The sequence below is a fragment of the Asterias amurensis genome, chromosome 4, assembly GCF_032118995.1.
Source record: "Asterias amurensis chromosome 4, ASM3211899v1".
NCBI lineage: Eukaryota > Metazoa > Echinodermata > Asteroidea > Forcipulatida > Asteriidae > Asterias > Asterias amurensis.
In genome coordinates this window covers 17,744,802-17,760,036 of record NC_092651.1, presented here as the reverse complement: position 1 = coordinate 17,760,036, position 15,235 = coordinate 17,744,802, and the positions used below count along the sequence as shown (strand labels likewise).

General features: G+C 39.8%; 2 protein-coding genes and 1 pseudogene across 2 annotated transcripts; all 3 read right to left on the bottom strand.

The window, feature by feature from the left end:
- Nucleotides 1-3,103: 3,103 nt before the first annotated feature.
- On the bottom strand, nucleotides 3,104-5,270 carry LOC139936432 (monocarboxylate transporter 12-like; annotated as a pseudogene).
- Nucleotides 5,271-6,956: 1,686 nt separating this feature from the next.
- LOC139936740 (monocarboxylate transporter 9-like) lies at nucleotides 6,957-10,342 on the bottom strand. Its single transcript, XM_071931642.1, has 4 exons — nucleotides 10,153-10,342; nucleotides 9,798-9,941; nucleotides 8,688-9,509; nucleotides 6,957-7,090 (listed from the first exon to the last, which is right to left on the bottom strand). The coding sequence occupies exons 1-4, from the start codon at nucleotides 10,340-10,342 to the stop codon at nucleotides 6,957-6,959; spliced, it is 1,290 nt and encodes a 429-aa protein (XP_071787743.1).
- A 1,681-nt stretch (nucleotides 10,343-12,023) lies between these two features.
- Nucleotides 12,024-14,365, bottom strand: LOC139936649 (monocarboxylate transporter 13-like). Its single transcript, XM_071931505.1, has 4 exons — nucleotides 14,173-14,365; nucleotides 13,798-13,941; nucleotides 12,679-13,500; nucleotides 12,024-12,157 (listed from the first exon to the last, which is right to left on the bottom strand). Exons 1-4 carry the CDS (start codon nucleotides 14,363-14,365, stop codon nucleotides 12,024-12,026), a joined length of 1,293 nt encoding a protein of 430 aa, XP_071787606.1.
- Between the last annotated feature and the right edge of the window lie 870 nt (nucleotides 14,366-15,235).

Genomic DNA, 15,235 nt, shown 5'->3' with positions numbered 1-15,235 from the left:
CCTGTTGGCAGAAAATCAGAAGTTAAGTTTGATTAATAATTGATCTATAACACCCAGTGACGTGTTTTATTCATTATCAAGAGAAGGCCCTCAGCAATGGTGATTGAATAAAAAAAAAATTGAAGTTCAATTTGTGTGTGGTTCACTCTTTAAACTGTTTTAAACTTTATACAGTCACAATGATCAATGGTTTTGTACAAATTGGTGCATTGATACACTTTTCTAGTTTTAATCATTATAATTTTATAGTGAATCACTCTTGTTGTTTAATTTGTTGGTCCTATTTTTGGGTGGTCTCTTGCAGACCCTGCAGGACAGCCCAAGGACATCTTCCGGCAAATTCTCTTGCGTGTTTTGGTTAATCATTTATTCATTGGCCTGTTTTTTTATGATGCCAAACCCTTCAATGCAATTTTAATCGCAGTGAAATCCCGTTAAAGTGGAGTTTAATTTATTCTATGTTTCATTTGCAGTTTATTTATAGATTGGTTGGTTGTACCCGCAAGTTTACTATTCATATTTTGTACTCTTATTCTCCACACCATGCAAAGCTTTAAACACCGTTTCCTATTTTATGGTTTGTGAAAAATTGTAGTTGTTTGTTTTACCGTATTTAAAGACACTGATGGACACTAATGGTAATTGTCAAAGACCAGTCTTCTCACGTGGTGTATCTCAACATAATGCATAAAATAACAAACCTGTGACAATTTGAGCTCGATTGGTCGTCGGAGTTGCGAGATAACTATTTAATCTGAGGTATAAATCCAACCTTACGTCCCCAATTAAAAGGCACAACATCTAAATGGAGAACTGGGGCAACTTTACGAATCTTGTTCAAAGCTGTTTATTTTTATACAGAATTTTGCTTTAAAAAAAATGTATATCTTTTCTCCAGAAGTTGTGGTTGTGATCTCGGCGACAGCAAAAGAAACCTGAACAAGCAATATGTAAGGCCATTATGAGCCCCCTCCCCCTGTAAATCCTTAGTCCTTATCAAATATTACCCGGGAATTGTTTATTTTAGTAAATGAGTTGTGCGGAAAAGTTAAAGCCAGTGGACACTTATAGTAAACGGTGTTGTCCAAGGCTCACACTTCATGTATCACAACTTTTTATATATAAAATAACAAACCTGTGAAAATTTAGGCTCAATCGATCATCGGAGTTGGGAGAAAATAACGGGAAAACCCACCCTTGTTTCCGCACGCATGTGTTTACTGTAAATCCGTAATTCTCGATGTCGAGAATTGATATTGTTTTAATGTTTTCTCAAAAAGTAAAGCATTTCAAGGAATAGTATTTCAAGAGAAGTCTTTTACCATTACCTTCTGCAAACCCTGTAAGTTATCTGTGATTTTTTTTTTCTGTTCCGAAAGTGTATTATGGCTTTAAAGGAACACGTTGCCTTGGATCAGTCGAGTTGGTCTTTGTAAAGCGTTTGAAACCGTTTGTTATAAAATGCATACACTGTAAAAAAATTGGGTAAAAAAATGCCCAACCTTTTACCCAATTAAGGGCGAATAGTGAACTCCTCCAACTTTTGGGCAAAATATTACCCATCAAAGTTGGGCACTCTGATTGCCAAATAATTGGGTATATTTCCTCATCAATAGTTGGGTATATTTTGCTAACCAACAGTTGGGTAATATTTTGTTTACCCATTTTCTGGGTATTTAATACATTATCAATAATCCACTTATTGGGCGATGATTTAACCCTTTTCGGTGTTATCCAACAAATGGTGAATATATTTAACCCTTTGATTTACAGTTTCTCCTGTGATACGTCATACAACCAGGCATAGAAAATATCTTTTCCACGATGGCAAACGGTAGTGAGCTGTGACCTCGACATCTCTCTCAAAATCGAGAGGGTGCTCAGTGGTTTGTAGATGCTTTGGAAGGTTAGTTTTTAACTAAATACAGTTTGTTTCCTGTTCAGTTTTTTATACCATACCCAACTTTTGGGCAACTCTTTGATCGTAGTGCGCATGATCGGATGATTTCGACCAACTGATGTGCATCATTTTAACCAACAATCAAAATTAATTAAAGTTACCCAAAAAGTTGCCCAATAAATAAGCAAAAGTGTAACCAACAGTTATGATAAATTCAGATTACGAATTATTTGCCCAACACTTGCCCAACTTTTGTTCCGCTTTTTAAACAAAAAATTGGCAAACAAAATGTTTGCCCAACAACACCAATTATTGGTTTTGTTGGGCAATTATTGACCAATAATTGTTGAAGTTACTTTGCCCAACAAATAATTTGACCAACGTTTTTGCAGTGTAGGATTAGAGATATATTTTAAAATTAGATAATGATTCACACAAGTATTACTCGAAATTGCGTGGTTTTCCTTTTACCTCGTCGACTAACACGGTCGGCCATTCATGGGAGTCAAGTTTGCGTTGTATGACAGGAACATTTCAAACACTCCTGTGCTACATTTTCACTAGGGGAATAAATATGTGCTTGACCGATTTTTATCACTCTGTTGTTTAATACCGGTTGCGATAATTACCAGAGCCAGAGGCGAGGGTAATTATCAGCAATCAGACTGCAACCGGTTTTAAACAGAGTGTTTAATACCGGCCAGGCACATTTTTAATCCCTTGGTGGATACCTTTTCGATCAAACAAAACATGTTTTTTAAATAGTCGAAAAGTAAAAAAAAAAAAAAAAAAACGCAAACAATATAATTGTTAAATTATTATTCCTTTCAACAAAACACCCCTCCGGAGCCCAATTTTGAAGACAAATTTTCACGTGATTTTCAGGATGTGCAAACAACAGCTGAATATACCAGTAATAGCAATATGCAACAAATGGAAGTTTGGTTGGTAATCCTGTTTTTATCAATGAAGAAATTTCATGCTAAGCAAATTTGTGTGCTTAGCAGCTCTACAAAATTGGGCCCGGCTATGAAAGGGTAAGGCCTCTGGTGAAAACTCCTTATAAGGAAATTTACAATTGGTAATTACCAATAGTGTCCGCTGCCTTTAAACATAAGGGCTGTTTGCCATTGTTGTGTTTTATTCTGGGCGAAGACGAGGCCGTGTTTTCGAAAATCGTCCTAACCTAAAGTAATATATTATTTACTCCCGAGCTTTACACGGAAAGCAGGTAGACCTCAACGTCAAAGACAACATCCCCATGACAGCAGAAATTACGCCCATTGTGCAGAAAGCAACTCCATAATCACCAGTCACGTCATATATCCAACCTGCACAAAATAAAAAATAACCATGACACTGAATGTAAGGGAGCTTTCGATTTGGGACGGTAGGCACACACTACGGAAGATAGCTTAACACGGTGGTCCGGATGCTCACGCTCGAATGCTCCCGTCCTGTATGTTGTGAACCACATGGTGACGTAGAATTTACTCAAGTCCGAGTCCCGAGGTGACATAGAATTTACTCAAGTCCAAGTCCCGTGAGGGTCCTTTTATTCCCCGTCCCATCGCCTAAACATCGGACAACTTTTGTGCGGCTGGCATCCCCAAACCTCCTGTGCCTTGCCATTCTCGGGATCACGATAGCTACATTTTGACGTCGGATATGATATGGGACCTCTCGCACGAGAACGGGCCCTAAGTCAAGTCTAACGGTGACACCCCTCTCGCTTAACAACCATACCAACGTGTTAACTCAGTCGTATGTAAAGACCGGATGTCGTTGTTTCACCCAAATGTCGTTCTCAATCTCTCCAAGACGGAAACTACTTCAGTTTGGCCTAAGCGTCAATCTATTATTTCGCTACTTTACACTGATTTTTATCATGATCAGTAATCCCTTATCGCGTATTCCCCCTCCCCCAGAGGAAAGATGAGGCCACTTAGCATAAATGGGCGTGTTGTTTACCAACCAAGTGTGTCTATAGTACGCTCTTCTTGTACACAATACATTCCGCCTTCCGTCTTTGTTCACACCACAACCGAGTGCATCCTTGGTTTGAAGTGCACCACATGAGAAAGTATTAAAAACACGCCAATTGATACTAGGTTGCCCCATCTTCCGTGGGGAGAAAAATACGATTAGAATTTTCTACCATCCTGTGTGTCTACCGTTCCAAAATCGAAAGCTCCCTTTTACTTATAGATGGGGGAATCTTTCGTAGACGCTGGGTGGCAGCGGACTCACCACCAGGAATGTATGCTGCCACCTAGTGTCCAAAAGTTTGAAGTTCCAAATTTGACTATCGTTTAGCCCCACTGGTCTCATCTGAGACCGCTGAGGTGGGCTTATGTACCTAAAATGAAAATGGGCCTATAATACTCACCAAAAAAGAAACCTCCTGCTAACATACCAGAACCGGAAAATACCAGCATCCAAGACAGGGCAGACACTCTTCTCTCTTCAGAAAAACGAATTGACAAGACGATCGTTAAAAGATAGATTACTCCAGTGCACAACCCTCCAAGAGTGGCTAGGGCAGCAACTGCCTCATACGATGGTGCAGCGATGGGATCAAGAAGGCACACGAGGGCCAAAAGGAAAGCCGACCCAGCGAGGAGATTTTGTTCTTGCACAAGTCCATGGTCGATTACGAATCCGGTCAAAAGGCGCCCAAACATGCTCCCAAAGCCGCCAAAAGTAGCCAGGAATGATGCCCTTGTCTCATTGAACCCCAGAGAAATACCATTTGGGATGAGATAGATATCCCAACCAAAGAATAAGAAAGCCTCTGTGAAACTAATAATCTGGATGGTGACGAATCCCGGTTCATCGAAAAACATTTTTAGGTCAATTTTCTCACACATTGCTCCGAACCTTTGTCTCCAGTTGTCCCAGAGTGACTCGTTGGGAGGTGGGTTTGTTGAAAAGCTCGGCTCGCCATCAGCTATAGGTGTGTAAGAGTTTCTGGTACGCAGAGGTCTTATCAGAGCAGCGAGGACGCAATCATTTGCCGACACAGCACCGAGAAGAGCCAGAGCACCTCGCCAACCATAAAGCTGGATCAGTTGCTGAACCACGAGAGGGACGATCATCATACCCACAGAGCCTCCTGCCAAACCCATCCCATTCTTGCAAGCGAGCTTTATCTGTGAAATACTGCAGCAGAATAATGCTTACCTGTTACACCAAAGGTGAATTGGAGGCTAACGACAAGACCTGCAACACGTGTGCTGCATTCAAAGTACTCAACAAACTCATCTGTAAACACCCCCACGAACTTCAGGACGCAAAAGGACACGAAACATACGCCAGTCCTTACTAGGAGAGTCACCCATCGCCATGGACCAACTGCTGCTGCACCCATCGTAGTTTCTAGCGCCCCGCTGCTGGAAGAGGGAGATTCTTTCTGGAGGTATGCTGTTGTTTTGTTCCCTCTGGCCCGTTTGCTTTGTTTAATTCAATACTCCCTTTTTAAGAATAATCATGTTAACATATAAAAAACGGTGCAATAAAACAAAACAGTTTTGCATAAAATAAAATATAAACAATAATAAAGAAATATTCAACGGAAACGAAGAAATCAATAAAATCAGCCCTTGTCAACCGATTCGATTTTTTTTAATGGATTAAAACAAATTAACAATAAAACACGTCAGTTAAGTTTTGAACAGGGTAAAAATCCATGAAATAAAATGCAAAAGAAAAAATAAGATAAATTAAAGCCATTGGGCCCTTTCGGTACAGAACAAAAAAATAAAAATGTTCACAGATTTACAAATAACTTACAGGGTTTACAGAAGGTAGTGGTGAAATACTTCTCTTGAAATATTATTCCATGAAATGCTTTACTTTTTGAGAAAACAGTACAACAATATCAATTCTCGTTAACGAGAATTACGGATTTATTTTAAACACATGTCATGACACGGCGAAACGCGCGGATACAAGGGTGGGTTTTCCCGTTATTTTCTCCCGACTCCGATGACCGATTAAGCCCAAATTTTCACAGGTTTGTTATTTGATATAGAAGTTGGGATACACGAAGTGTGGGCCTTGGACAATACTGTTTACCGAAAGGGTCCAATGGCTTTAAACTGCAGTTGACTGAAATTACACTGCAATAAAAAAAATAAAAAAACACAAACAAAACAAATTGCCCGAGGACGTCCTTGGTCTGCCCTGCAGGGTATGCAGGAGTCCATCCGAACTAGGACCAACCATTCGAACAAAACTATATATTACGGTGACTTTAAAAAATAAAAGTAGGTTAAGTGTGTGACGATGTTCATGCCAGTTCTGATTCAAAAAATTAACTTCAATAAAATATGTCAATCACCACTGCCGAGCCTTATTAACTGCTTTAATTTATTATGCGTGAAAATGTCACTACCTTATAAATATTGATGAAACAAACAACAAAAAACAAAACAATACAAAGCAAAATTGTTTTCATAACGAGTCGTACATGTGCACCATACGGGCGTATAAGAGTGTGTGGTACCTTATGGTAGCTCAAGCCCTAGATGTAGCCAGACCTATTTATTTATTGCAGCCACATATCTGCACCAATATGTAGCTCAACCTAAATGTAGCCCAAGCTTGATCCTTGATGTCGCCCCGACCTAAATGTATCCCCTACCTAGCTGTAGCACCAAACTTGTATCCAAATGTACCCACACCTGAATGTAGTTAAAATTTGAACCCAGTTTTAGCTCAACCAAGAACAAAACCTATCCCTAAATGTAGCCCGAACAACTTTAAACACCAAATTTGTATCCAAATGTACCCCGACCTAAATGTTGCCCAAACCTGAACCTCAATGTTGCCCGACCTACTTGTGGGTAAATAGTGACGAGTGAAATCATAGCTGTGTACAATCAAGCACGTCATGCGTTGAGACCACAGTGTGACAAACAAAAATTCGATGGTATAAACGCATTAGAGATGGGTTTTTCATTAAGGAGACTCTCAAGACCGGAACTCAAAATGTTCAAAAGCCTTAAAATCGTGTTAGGTTAAACAAAATTATTTGCCTTGAGTTCATATAATCCTACTCCCGATCCTGAGTTTTACATGAGAAGCAAGTAGGTCTCAACGTCAATGACAACAACCCCGTGACAACAGAAATGACTCCCATCGTGCAGAAAGCAACTCCATAGTCACCAGTCACGTCATATATCCAACCTGCATACAGCATATACAAACAAAAGAATAACACACGGTGGCATAAAAGTGATTAGAAATAGAAAGTTTTTTTTAGGGTCGCTAGGTGGCAGCACAATTGTTACCTTGCTCATTTTCTACGCATTTAATATGGGAAATAGGTTTCATACATCATGTATAAAGCTATGAATAACGCATTGCCAAGTTGCACTAATTCACTTTTCACACTAACTTCCAACATCCATTCACACTATACTCGTAGCACTGCCAAGAAAAACCTGTTCGTTTCCCGCCAGAGAACAACATTATACCAAAATAGTCTTGTTCAACGTGGCGTTATGTTTTGGAATAATTTGAGTTACACAATTAAATCTTCAATCACTCTTCCTGCATTCACAAGAAAATAAAAAAAAACTTCTTGATGCTTATTTGTAGGTTTATTTAAGTATATTGTTAACATACTCACCATCATATATTAGCCTCTGTCGTGTATTCTGTTTGTCTAGTCTGTCTTGTGTTCTCTTTCTTCTGTATAGTATTTTATGTTGTTTGTTTGTTCATAGGTTAAGGCACAAAAGCCTCTGCTTCACCCTAACCTAATTGTTGTCCTACTTTAAAAGCTTCCTAATATATAACTATCTAAATCATTGTAAACTTTCATGTAATACTGTAAACTACTCATAATTTGAATATATTTATAAAACTTTGTAAAATGTGTAAGTTTAAATGTAGGGCAGCAATGAAATAAATGTGTGCAAATACAAATACAGTACATACGCAGATCCTACCTACAGCCCTAGCCCTGGCGGCCTTACACTGTCGTCTTTACAGCCCATGATTTTGAAACTAGTGAACGGTTGGTGGCCGTTTCAATTCGTCATAGTATAGAGGCTATGGTCAATTGAACGTTGGAATGATGAATATTGTTATATACCTCATAGAATTCTATAATCTGATTAGTTAAAAATAGAGTCGTGGAAAAAGCTGTGCACCCTTTTTCTATCAAGATGACGTCATAGTTGACTATGCCCGGGACATAGTCAATCGACTATGCCCGCCCCGAAAGTAACGGTCGCAAATAATTATGTCGTTCGACTTCCTTTCTTTTCCAGATTTCTGTTCTTACATCACATTTTAAACCGATATGTGTTATAATACACCTGCCGTCGATTTCACAAAACTCTTCCTAACTTAAGACTGATATTATGACTTAGGACGAGTCCCAACCCTGCACTGTAGCATGCAGACCTTTAGATTAATCCTAAGTTAGGACTAACTCGATATAAGACGAGTCCTAACTCTTTGTGAAATCGACGGCTGTATGACTGTGTATATGTGTAAAATAGTGGAGTCCGAGTGCACTTAGTCAAGTACCCACTCACTGAGAACATTGAAAACGTTACTCGAGTACGAAACGTGTTCTTTTATGTACGAGTCAATTTTGCTGAAATAAATTGTGGGTATGATTCTCTAGGCCTGCCCGTTCTAAATGCTGGTCCTGGTCAATAGTATTTGCAACCAAAATAACGGTCTATAGGGAGCGGCAGTATCACATTCAAAAGAACGTTTCGTAATGTCATTTGGGCTGTATTATCATAAAGCACGATTCTACACTTACCGATTGCGAAACCTCCTGTTGACATACCGAAACCAGTGAAGAACAACATCCAAGCCATGGCAGACACTCTTCTCTCTTCAGGAATATTAACCGACAAGACGAATAGTAGTGGAAAGCTGATTCCAAAGAAAAACCCGCCAAGAGTGGCGAGGGTAGCAACTGCCTCATATGATGGTGCAGCGATAGGATCAAGGAGACACACCAAGGCCAGCAGGAAAGATGACACAGCGAGTAGATTGTGTGCTTTTACCAGTCCGTGGTCGATTAAAAATCCGGACAAAACGCGCCCAAACACATTTCCAAAACCGGCAAAAGTAGCCAGGAAAGATGACATTGTCTCATTGAAACCCTGAGCAATACCATTCGGAATGAGATAGATATGCCAACCACCGAACACGGCTTCCCCAAGGAAACTAGCAATCTGGATGGTGACGAATCCAGGTTCATCAACGAACATTTTGAGGTAAATTTTCTCACTTATTATTCCAAACGTTTGTCTCAATTTGTGCCAAAGTGACTCGTTGTGAGGTGGGTTAGTTGTAGAGTTCGGCTCACCATCAGCTATTGGTGTGTAGGAGTTTCTGGTGCGCAGAGGTCTTACCAGAGAAGCGAGGACGCAAACATTTGCCGACATAGCACCGAAAAGAGCCAGAGCACCTCGCCAGCCATAAAGCTGGATCAGTTGTTGAACAACGGGAGGGACGAACATCATACCCAAAGGGCCTCCTATCAAACTCAACCCATTCATGGAGGCAAAATTATCCGGGAAGTGTTTCAACAGAACTGCGACTGAAGCATTTCGTATCATGGCATATCCCAAACCTACACAGATTATTGAAAAATAAAATATGTTTTGGCTTCCCTTCACAAACGTGCCATACTCTTGTGAACGTGAATGGCAGACAAAACTAACGGTAAAATTAATTTCCGCAAGAAAATGAAACGATGTCTTTGGAACAATCATACGACAGATGCTCGGGGGATTTGAAAACGTAACTTGGGGAATGTTGAATCAATTACGAATCAATTGGAAATGACATGGACTATTTAGAATCATTACAAGATCACTAATCTTCTGTGATGTTAGCATGTTATACCATAAATACTTACTGCCTACGATGAAACACAGAGCAATGTGGACTAGATATGTCGATACCACTGCGGCTATGATCAGAGATACAGCAAATACCGCACCGCTAATAATCATTAGCGGTCTAGCTCCAAATACTTCCAGTAGAACTCCAATGAGGATCCCTGGAAAAGCAAAATTAATGCATAATATAGGTCAAATATTCACTATCTCATGTATTTTGTGACGGAACAGTAAACGTAATTAAAGAAAGTGTGCTCTTTCCATCAAAACTGCATGTTGTGGTGTTATGTTTAAATTGCTACATTATGTTTCCATATTATAGTAAGTTCTCTTGTTTAAATTTCCACAGGGTGACAGAAATACAAAGCTTACCTGTTCCACTACCAATGGTGAATGGGAGGCTAACGACAAGACCTGCTGCACGTGTGCTGCATTCAAAGTACTCAACAAACTCATCTATAAACAACCCCATGGACTTCAGGACGCCAAAGGACACGAAACTTACGCCCATCCTTACTAGGAAAATCACCCATCGCCATGGACCTACTACTGGTGCACCCATCGTACTTTCTATAGTAGCGCCCCGATGGAAGGGGGAGGTTCTCTATGGAGGTATACTGTTGTTCTGTTCCCTCTAGCCCGTTTACTTTGTTCAGTTCAATGCTCCTTTTTAATTAACGTTTAAAGGGTACAAATAGAACAGAACAGTTTTGCATGAAATAAAAATGAATAAAAAAGAAGATGTCAACAGCAACACACAATTCAACAAAATACGCCTCAACCAAATCGATTTTTTTTAAATAACACGTAGTAAAACACGGCAGTTAATTACTGAAAAGAGGAAAAAATACATACAAATTTAATGCAAATGAAATATGAAATAAATTAAACTACACTTGACTAAATTCACACTGCAATAAAAAAATATATATAGGCCTACACTACAATAAAATACAGTTTCGCATGATTAAAAAAGAGGCCTATGAATAAATAAAAGAGGAAAAAACAAACAGAAAATGTTACAGAGGATACCTTGGTCTGCCCTGCAGAGTATGCAAGAGTCCATCCGAATAACTAGGACCAGCCATTCGAATACCACACCACACAAACGATTCACTAAACTTAATTATTGAAACTAGATGAGGTTACCAATGCACCAAGTCGAACAAAATCATAGATTTACGGTGACTTTTACACAGTTAAAAGTAGTTTTAGTGTGTGACGTTTTTCATGCCAGTTCTGATTCACAAAACTAACTTCATATGCTCTAAATGAATATGCGAAAATTGATAATAAAAAAATTTAAAAAACTAAAACAATATAAAGCAAAATTATTTTCATAACGATACGTGCATTTGCACCATACGGGCATGTAAGAGTGTGTGGTACCTTACGGTAGCTCAAGCCCTTAATGTAGCCAGACCTACTTATTTATTGCATCCACATAACTGTACCAATATGTGGCTCAACCTAAATGTAGCCCAAGCTTGAAATGTACCCACACCTGAATGTAGCTCAAAATTTGAACTCAGTTTTAGCTCGACCAAGAACAAAACTGTACCTAAATGTAGCCCGAACAACTTTAAACACCAAATTTGTATCCCGACCCATGTAGTCCAAACCTGAACTTAAATATAGCCCGACCTACTTGTGAGTAAATAGTGAAGATTGAACTCATGTAGCTGTGTACAATCAAGCGAGTCGTGCGTCGAGAACACAGTGTAACAAACAAAATTCGATGGTATAAACGAATAAGAGATGGGTTTGTCACTAAAGGCAGGGGACACTATTGGTAATTGTCAAAGACTAGCCTTCATAGTTGGTGTATCTCAAAATATGCAAGAATTAACCAACCTATGAAAATTTGAGCTCAATCGGTCATCGAAGTTGCGAGATAATAATGAAAGAAAAAACACCCATGTCACACGAAGTTGTGTGCGTTTAGATGGTTGATTTCGAGACCTCAAATTCTAAATCTGAGGTCTCGAAATCAAATTCGTGGAAAAATTACTTCTTTCTCGAAAACTACTTCACTTCAGAGGGAGCCGTTTCTCACAATGTTGTATACCATCAACCTCTCCCCATTACTGGTCACCAAGAAAGGTGTTATGCTAATAGTTATTTTGAGTAATTACCAATAGTGTCCACTGCCTGTAAGGAGACTCTCAAGACCGGAACTCAAAATGTTCAAAAGCCTTAAAATCGTGTTAGGTTAAACAAAATTGCCTTGAGTTCATTCAATCCTACTCCCGCTCCTGAGTTTTACATGAGAAGCAAGTAGGTCTCAACGTCAATGACAACAACCCCGTGACAACAGAAGTTACTCCCATCGTGCAGAAAGCAACTCCATAATCACCAGTCACGTCATGTATCCAACCTGCATACAACATATACAAACAAAAGAATAACGCAGGATGGCAAAGAAGTGATTAGAAATAGAACGGGTGTTTTTAGGGTCACTAAGTGGCAGCACATTTATCATCTTGCTCATTTGTCTACGCATTTTTTTAGGAAATAGGTTTCATATAATAGGCAGGACCTCTCATACGGCCCATGCTTTCGATACTATAAGCGATCGATGGGTTCGTTGCAATTCGTCATAGTATAGAGACAGTGGTCAATTGAATAAATATTAATGGTGTAGTCAGAGTACATGTTGGAGTCAAGTGCTTTAAAACTCACAAGAACATTGAAGACTTTAGTCGATTTTACGACGTGTTTTTTTGTGTACGAGTTAAACTTGTCCGAAACAAATTGTGGGTGTGATACTACAAGCCCGCCCGTTCGAAATGCTAGTCCTGGTCAACAATGTTTGCAACCAAAATAACGGTCTATAGGGAGCGGCAATATCACAGAAGAATTGGGCTGTATTATCATAAAGCACGATTCTACACTTACCGATTGCGAAACCTCCTGCTGACATACCGAAACCAGTAAACAAAAACATCCAAGACAGGGCAAACACTCTTCTCTCTTCATAAAAATTAACCGACAAGACGATTAGTAATGGATAGCCGACTCCGATGGCAAACCCGCCAATAGTGGCGAGGGTAGCAACTGCCTCGTATGATGGTGCAGCGATGGGATCAAGGAGAAAAACCAAGGCCAGCAAGAAAGCTGACAGAGCCAAGACGGAATGTGCTTGCAGCAGTCCTTGGTCGATTAAAAAACCGGACAAAAGACGCCCAAACACGCTTCCAAAGCCGGCAAAAGTAGCCAGAAATGACGACATTGTCTCATTGAAACCCAGGGCAATAGCATTCGGGATGAGAAATATATGCCAACCACAGAATAAGGTTCCCTCAAGGAAACTAACGAACAGGAGGGTAAAGAATCCCGGTTCACCAGCGCTCTTTAAGAGGTCGATTTTCTCACTGATTATTCCAAACGTTTGTCTCAATTTGTGCCAAAGTGGTTCGTTGGGAGGTTGGCTTGTTGTAGAGTTCGGCTCACCATCAGCTATCGGTGTGTAGGAGTTTCTGGTACGCAGAGGTCTAACCAGAGCAGCGAAGACGCAATAATTTGCCGACATAGCACCGAGAAGAGCCAGAGCACCTCGCCAGCCATAAAGCTGGATCAGTTGCTGAACCACGGGAGGGACGATCATCATACCCAAAGGGCCTCCTATCAAACTCATCCCATTCATGGAGGCGAAATTATCCGGGAAGTGTTTCAACAGAACTGCGACTGAAGCATTTCGCATCATGGCATATCCAAAACCTACACAGATTAACAAAAATATAAAATACTTATGTTTTCTCTTCCCTTCACAAACGAGTAATTTAAAGAAGAGTAATTTATGCCTACAAGAAAAGGAAACTATGTCTTCGGAATAATCATATAACATATGCTTTTTGGGATTCGAAATCGGAGTTTGGGAGAATGAAAAACTAACGAGTAAATAAAATATTTTCGAAGCAATTGGACATGGCATGGATTGTATCGAAAAATAACGAGATCCTTGCAGTCTGTCACAAATCTTCTGTGATGTTAGCATGTTATTCCATAAATACTTACTGCATACGATGAAACACGAAGCAATATGGACCAGTGACGTCGATACCACTGCAGCTATGATGGTAAATCCTGCAGCTACTGCACCACTGAACATCATCAGCGGTCTCGTTCCAAATAATTTCAGTAGAACTCCAGTGAAGATCCCTGGAAAGGCACAATTCATGTTTAAGATTGGTCACACCTTCATTGTTAACTGCAGCTTGAAGAACACCAAATATAGACCAAAGAAAGTGTGCTCTAAAATCGATTATCGTGATGAAAATATATGCGTAATTTGAATTTGGATGTTTACATTTCTACATGATGATACTTTTAAACATGTTGGGTAGTTTTCTTGTTTGAAACTTTCACAGAAGGCAAAAAAACAAATCTTACCTGATACGTTACCAAAGGCGAATGGGAGGCTGACGACAAGACCTGCTGCACGTGTGCTGCATTCAAAGTAGTCAACAAACTCATCTATAAACAACCCCATGGACTTCAGGACGCCAAAGGACACGAAACATACGCCAGTCCTTACTAGGAGAATCACCCATCGCCATGGACCTACTACTGGTGACGCGCCCATTGCTAAGGTTCTTCCGGGCCCCGTTGGAAGAGCCTGGAAGCTTCGTTCTTGAGGTAAGCTGTCTTGAGCCCCTCCAGCCCGTTCAATTTGTTCAAATCAGTGATCTTTCTCTGTTGTTGGCCTCTGTTTCTCCTCTTGGATGTTGGTACCGGTTGTGTTTTCACTGTATATTTGGGATTTCGATTTACGTATTAACACAAAACAGCTTGCCTGCACAACACTGGTAGAAGCGTGATTGCTGCACATGCAATTTATCGAGGATTAAGTTTTAGTTTAACTTTATAATTGCTTCCGGATAAAGAATAATGGAATTATCTATGACGTTGGAGTGACAGAGCTATATCCGTGATTCGTAAAACTGGAATTTTTCAAGACTCTCTCCTTTTGTCACATCATGACTGACAAACCGCAGGGGCACATGGGCTCAGCGGTGTGCATTTTTGTTATTTTGACAACGGAGAAGAAGTTTAAGGTAAAGAGCCCCTATAAAGGATCCAGCAAGGACAACAACTTACAGGTTTTTCCTTTCTTCACATTATTATGCAGGTAACGTCATTCCAGCGGCGTAACTAGACATTTTCATTTGGTGGGGCAAGTGGGGGCAAAGATTAAATTTGGGGGGGGGGGGGGGGGCAAAAGAAGTGCAAGATTATTATTAAATATGTTAACTGGTATATAGTTGATACACACCAATGCAGTTCTAAAACAGTCTACATAGTCAGCAGGTAACAAAAGATTGCGAAAACAACAAAATCGTAGAGAACTTGTCATTTTGTATAAGATAAAACTTTTCGACTGTATAAAAGGATTAAATACCAACTGTGATCACCAAGTACCAATTTAGAGTTGTACACGGCATTCTCAAATAGG

Excerpts from the sequence above, each read along its gene's own strand:
- LOC139936649 (XM_071931505.1), bottom strand. The coding sequence starts at position 14,365 with ATGGGCGCGTCACCAGTAGTAGGTCCATGGCGATGGGTGATTCTCCTA. Across the intron at positions 13,942-14,172 it reads CGCCTTTGGTAACGTATCAG|GGATCTTCACTGGAGTTCTA; the intron begins GTAAGATTTGTT and ends GTGCCTTTCCAG. Across the intron at positions 13,501-13,797 it reads TTCGTGTTTCATCGTATGCA|GTTTTGGATATGCCATGATG; the intron begins GTAAGTATTTAT and ends TAATCTGTGTAG.
- LOC139936740 (XM_071931642.1), bottom strand. The coding sequence starts at position 10,342 with ATGGGTGCACCAGTAGTAGGTCCATGGCGATGGGTGATTTTCCTAGTA. Across the intron at positions 9,510-9,797 it reads TCTGTGTTTCATCGTAGGCA|GTTTGGGATATGCCATGATA; the intron begins GTAAGTATTTAT and ends TAATCTGTGTAG. Across the intron at positions 7,091-8,687 it reads AACAGGAGGTTTCGCAATCG|GTTGGATATATGACGTGACT; the intron begins GTAAGTGTAGAA and ends TGCTGTATGCAG.